The 6,482-nt window shown below is 37.1% G+C and overlaps 1 protein-coding gene across 1 annotated transcript; it reads right to left on the bottom strand.

The window, feature by feature from the left end:
- Positions 1-1,527: 1,527 nt before the first annotated feature.
- On the bottom strand, positions 1,528-6,384 carry LOC112139012 (cytochrome P450 3A40; the record flags this gene model as incomplete). The annotated part of the gene is given in 9 exon segments (XM_024261710.1): positions 1,528-1,754; positions 1,832-1,992; positions 2,098-2,182; positions 2,258-2,382; positions 2,483-2,625; positions 2,722-2,807; positions 2,875-2,988; positions 6,003-6,102; positions 6,332-6,384. Coding segments are annotated over 9 exon segments (1,094 nt in total), but the record flags the coding sequence as incomplete, so codon positions are not given.
- Between the last annotated feature and the right edge of the window lie 98 nt (positions 6,385-6,482).

Below are 6,482 nucleotides of genomic sequence, written 5' to 3'. Positions count from 1 at the left end.
TGAACCTGCAGAGACCAAACAGTTCTAAGTTAAAACGGATATTTATATAAAAGCCACTATCACAAACAGCTCTTTCAGTCATATTTGTCGGGTTTTTCCTCAGATTTTCATCTCAAAACCCTCCCCATCACTTACGGTGTGCCCCAAGGCTCTGTTATAGAGGCCCCTCCTTTTTATAGCCTCCATGGCTCACCAGTTGCTTCCTTTCGACTGTTTTTACATAAAATAAAGCGTGGATACGGCGGCCGTTTTTGGTTCAGTTGTTCCACTCTGAGCACAGAGCCTATTCAGACTGAGGAAACTCAGAGCAAACCGGAGGTCAGTCCGATTGGAAACGGACAAAGACCACCTCAAACGATAGATCTGAGAGCGCTTAGGTGTATTCAGAATGAAAATTTGTTCCAGATTATCGAGGAAAACAAACTTTGGTTCATTTTAAGTGAACCAAATGTGTGAAGTTTGAAGACACCCTTTGTCCCCACCAAAGTGCAGAAACTGCCCTCATGAAAATCACTATAAATCTTCTCATGGAAGCAGACGCTGATTTACTCACAGTCTCTCACACTATTCTCTTCAGTCTGTCTGCATTGCCCAATAGATGCATCACTATATTGGCATTAATAGAGTGAAACTACTATCTCAAACAGTCATATTTGTCGAGTTTTTCATCTCAAAACCCTCCCCGTCACTTTTGGTGTGCCCCTAGGCTCTGTTATGGCCCCCCTCCTTTTTATAGCTCATTATTTCCCACTTGGGAACTTCTTTTGGAATATTAACTTCCATTTTCACAGTTTAGCTGTTGACACAGAGCTCCATCTTCCCAACAAACCATCATGAAAAATACTTCATTTTGCAATTCATTTCAAAACCTTTAAAATATATATACTGTATTTGTCAAGGACATTCACTAACTCTACACTCTAAGTTTGTCAAAATCACCCAATTCTCAGGTCTTCGTCCTCCATTAAATGTCAAAATGTATCGTTCAATGTATCATCAATTTGTTCCCTAAATATCTCCTTTTTACCAAACTTTTATTTTTTATCTGTACATATTATAATATTTATAATTGTAAATGTTATTTCTTGTCGACAGCATCCTCATGTGTTTTCAAAGTACTTTTTAAATAATGTGCGATATTCTGCTGTGTATTTTTTTNATGAAAAATACTTCATTTTGCAATTCATTTCAAAACCTTTAAAATGTATATACTGTATTTGTCAAGGACATTCACTAACTCTACACTCTAAATTTGTCAAAATCACCCAATTCTCAGGTCTTCGTCCTCCATTAAATGTAAAAATGTATCGTTCAATGTATCATCAATTTGTTCCCTAAATATCTCCTTTTTACCAAACTTTTATTTTTTATCTCTACATATTATAATATTTATAATTGTAAATGTTATCTCTTGTCGACAGCATCCTCATGTGTTTTCAAAGCACTTTTTAAATAATGTGCAATATTCTGCTGTGTATTTTTTTATTCTGGAGTATTTTGTATGTAATGTTGGTGCAACCTACCAACCTTTCAGGTCGGAACAGCTCAGGGGAACTCCAGTAGCGTGGGTCCATGTGCAAATTCAGCACAGGAATTCCAACCAGGGTCCCTGCAGGAATGGTGAATCCCTGGATCTCAACAGTCTTCTTGCAGCCCCTCTCAAGCCGAGGTGCTGTAGGGAGCAAACGCATCGACTCCAAAATGACCTGGTCCAGGTAGTGCAGGTTGTTCAGGTCTTCGTAGGAAACGGAGGCCTAAAGCGAGCACACAGATACAGAATAAGGAGGAAATCCTCTATAACCAGAAATGGAAATAGATCAAGATTTCCTACATTTTTCTGCAAGTTAGCATCAATTTCTTTCTGCAAGGTGCGCATTGCATCAGGGTTTGTGGCTAGGTTGTAAAAAATAAAAGACAGAGTGGTGCTGGTTGTCTCATAGCCACCTAAGATAAAGGTGAAGGCCTGAGCAACAATCTCCGGTTCAGTCAAGCCTGCAACCAAACAGAAACATATTTCCCTCAAGTTTCACCTTTAGTCTTATTTTATATGGTAAAATGTTGGTACAAGACATCCGACACACAGTTAGAGATCAATACCTTTACTTGGCTGTTCTTGTTCATTCTTTATCTCAGTTTCTGGTATCTCACTCTGAACCATCACCTGCAGGAAGTCCTGTCGAGTCTAAATTATCCCAGAAATGTATTCGTTATTTTCCATCTCAGTCCTTTTTTTTCACATCTTAAAAAACATACTTACAGATTCTCCCACTTTATGCTGGTCTTTGAATTTCTTGATGATGCTAAGGAAAAATTCAGACTGTGCTTTGGGGATCATTCCAATTTTGAAGTAATTTAACAGACGAGCGGCGAAAGGAAAAACCACTGGAAGTAAAAAGAGTTGTTTCGCAAAACTCACGTTTATCTGACATCAACCTACAAACTCTCATCTTGTATTGTGAGAAAATACTTCAAGCATACATACTTAATACAAGAAATGGCCAAAAATTGATGTTGAAAAGCTTCTGGATGTGGATGTTTACAGGGTCCTCTGGATTGTTAATCGAGTCGATCTCCACACTAAAGGATGCACTGGCCACGGTATCCAAACTGTATGGAGCCACAAATCTACAACAAAGGAGAAGCACATTTGTAAAATAGTCATTTTAATTTGAAAATGTTCGATGTTAATTGTTTGGTAAATATCATCATTAAAAAACCTACTGTTTGACATTGATAGGTTCATCCAAATTGGTTTGTTCCAGTTTTTTGAGAAGCCGGTCCGCGTAGGAAGCAACAATGGGGAAAACCTTTTGGAGATATTACAGAGTCATGCAAGTGTTTGTATTGCTGACATTTTGACACCCTAAAACCAACCTTTTTGAGCCTTCCGCTGGTGAAACATGGAGAGATGGTGCTGCGAATCCGTTTCCACCTTTCATCCTTAACGACTGTGATTCCATCCTCGAATGGTCCGGGAACATCCGCGTCCTGAGGAGGAACAGTTCAGCGTTAACTGTTGTTGGCTCCACTTTTGACCACCAGAGGGAGCCCTCACCTCAGTATTGACTTCACTTCCTCTCCACTCAGCAGTCTCTCCCTCAGCTGGTTCTCCTCAGCTGTTTCCCATCTACCTCATCACCACCAGTATTTAGCCTGCCAGCTGTCAACACCTCAGTGCAAAGTCATTGTACTGCCTGAGTGATCTTGAGATCGTCGCCTGTCTCCTCACTTGCCTCGACCCACGCCTGGACCATGACCTGCCTTTTCCTTGCCCCTTTCTTCACGGTTGTTTTTAAATGTTTGCAAATGGATCTAAACGCCTCTTCCTCTTCATCACAGCAACAACAAAAAGGATCAACTATTCCAACGTGACCTCACAGACGGCATCCACAAGATAAGGTAGATTAAATCCTAATATAACAACAAATTTGGATTTGTTTCCTGGCTTTGCAAATAAAGAATTAATCAAAAATACTGACGTGTAAACTCAGTCTAACTTCACAAAAAAATGCATCCACACTCAAATTAAGGTTTGGTTCTGAAAATTTATCTTTTGCCAGCAGCCTGATTTTAGGAAAAACAGACCCAAACCACGACCTTTTAGTGACCCTAAAGCAGCGGAGTCAAACTCAATTGCACACTGGAGCAGAAATAAAAAAACAACTTAGGTCGCAGGCCGAACAGGATAAACATTTATTGAACACTAAAACTACATTTTTAAAACCATAACTTTTTAACATAATTATGAACTAGACATATAGCATTACCTGTGATAATTGTAGAGCGAATGATGTAAGCCGAATTTGGTTGCTGAAGATACTGAAATTGATAGCTAAAAGTGCTGAAGCTAAGTGCCAAATTAGCCTTAAAAACTATAAAAAATAAAACAAAAAAAAGTTGGTTAGCCAAAACAGCTAGCATGTAGCTGAATAAAACAGCTTAACTTCAAAAAAAGCCTAAATTAGCCAGAAAAGATGGCATGTAGCTGAAATATTAGCTGAATGCCAAATTAGCCTAAAAAAACTAAATGCACGTTTTTCAGCAAATTCGGCAGGTGGCTGCAGAGATTTTCAGAGAAAGTTACAATTTTTGGTGACTGAAAGATTTCTTTGACATGGGTTGGTAGGTCTGAGTATCGCCAATAATTTCCAGAATCGATACGATTCGATTCAGTTGAATTAATTTACACACTTTGCAAATTTAGACGTATTTGTTTATAAATACATTAATAATCTATATATACTTTTTGAAGATATTCATATTAATCTGATACAGTTCATATACTGTAGAGTTTATTAATAAAATAATAATGAGATTGTTAATACTAGGGATGTCCCGATCAGGTTTTTTTGGGTCCGATTCCGAGTCATTTGATTTTGTGTGTGCCGATACCCAATCCCGATCCGATACTTTTATAAGACATTTAAAACATGAATAAATTAAACAAACAGATTAGTGTTGTCCCTCATTTCTATTTTAATAACCTTCTTTTATCATTAAAAACTTAAATAAAACACTTCTGTGAAGTAGCTTTAATAAACAAGTAAAAATACAGCAAATATAAACTAGGAAATAAAATACAACTTTTTTGTTATATAAGTGATAATTAGTCATGTGAGAAAGTTTAGTGACTTTAGCTTTAACAAATTTAGAGCTATTGAACATTTTTGACCAAATGTGATTCCTGTTCTCATTTAAAATTCTTAAAAATAAATTATGATTTTATTTTAGCATAAAATTTGATGAGTGTTCATGAATAGCTGATATCATCATTAGTTTTAATTTATTAGTTGTATTTATTTAGTTATTTTTAAGGTTATGTGCTTATTTTTTAAGTTCTTAAGACATCACATTTTCAGTTTTATTACCACTGTAGTTAATTTTTTTAACTGTTATTTCTCTGTCAGATAAATAAAACAGGCATATCAAAGGACAGCTGGGGTCCTAAGCAGTTATATCACGGCGCTAGCATGTAGCAGTTAGCAGCTGCTGTTTAGCCATCTGTCTGCAGCACGAAGAGCTTCACATTAAAAAGAAACTAAGAAACAAAAAAAAGAAACAAAAACTCTGTCTTTTTCTGTTAAGATGCCTTTATAGGTTGTTGTTTGTGTTATGACAAACCAATAGAGATATTCGCAGTCAGTTTAAAGCGTTTTTAAAGGAGTTATTGATCCCGGAAGTTAGCTTTCTAGCTAGCTTTGTTAGCTTTTGTTTTGTTAGCCTTATGCTTGACTTGCTGCCATTTTCTGCTGCGTTTTCTGGTGATGACATTTTCTGATCTTTTCGTGACATGCAGACTTGTAGTGGAGTATTTATCCGAAATGATAAGATGAAATATAAAGCGATGAGAATAAATGAAATATCCGATCCTGATCGGACAAAGGAGTCCGATTCCGATCGAGTCCCCAACCACGTTATCGGCCCCGATTTCCGATCCCGTGATCGGATCGGGACATCCCTAGTTAATACCATACAGTGTTACATGGATTCTCAAACAGAAGATCCAACAATTGTTCTGCCTCTCCTGGAGGGCAACCGAGCGTTAGCATTAACCATCCTCTGGGAAATTCCATTAAACGTTAGCATCAAGCTAGCTAGCTTTTTATTTGCTAGATCAATACCTTCAGGACAGATTGATCTATTAAGTTTAGATCGATTCAGAATGATTAATCAGTTTTATCAAGAAAGCAGACAATGGCAGTGCAGGCACTCTGTGAGGGCTGTTGACATGGACCAGACATAAAATTGGCAATCTTTGGCATTTACTGCACAAAACTGGAACAATTTAGTTGATAGCATCACACCAACTCTAAAACCATTGACGAATTTTGGTTGATGCTGAGAAGAATACGTAGAAGACAGAATATTATGCTTTCTTGGGAGACCTACATTATCTAAAAAAAAAAAAGAAACACCTCCTTGTTTTTTTTTTTGTTTGTTTGTTTGTTTTCCACAATAGATGGACTCCAGAGATCAATGTCATCAATGTCGGATCCTCTTACCCTGCGATTTGTAAACACGCTGTAACATTCCTTCACCATTATGGTTTTGATCATCTCAGGATCTGCCACCATCAGCAGAGGGCTTCGTCCGTCATACAACCTGAGGAAACAATTTGTGGGAAATATTAATAAAATAAAAAAAGTTTATGAAACATTGTTTTAGAGAAAACAGTTCCTCCAACTTAAAGATGACAAAAACATTTTGGAGCATGTAAAAAATGGTTGTTTAAACTATAGAAAAGTCTGCTGTTGTATTAAATAGATCTGGAGTGTAACTTTACTCAAATATGTCATTCTCTTGTGTGAATGATGTGAACTCGTAAACTCACCCCCAGACATCTCCATACTTGTTCTGGCACTCCGCGTCAAAAGGAAACATTCCCTTCATAAAAACAGTCATAATTAATATAATCCCGTCTCCAAGACAACAGTATATCATCGTTCAGTCCAAATGACACCCACACTAAATAATTGCAACAA

Source organism: Oryzias melastigma, unplaced genomic scaffold, assembly GCF_002922805.2.
Source record: "Oryzias melastigma strain HK-1 unplaced genomic scaffold, ASM292280v2 sc00505, whole genome shotgun sequence".
NCBI lineage: Eukaryota > Metazoa > Chordata > Actinopteri > Beloniformes > Adrianichthyidae > Oryzias > Oryzias melastigma.
Note: the sequence above shows the minus strand (reverse complement) of the source record. Positions and strands in the feature narration are given on the sequence as shown.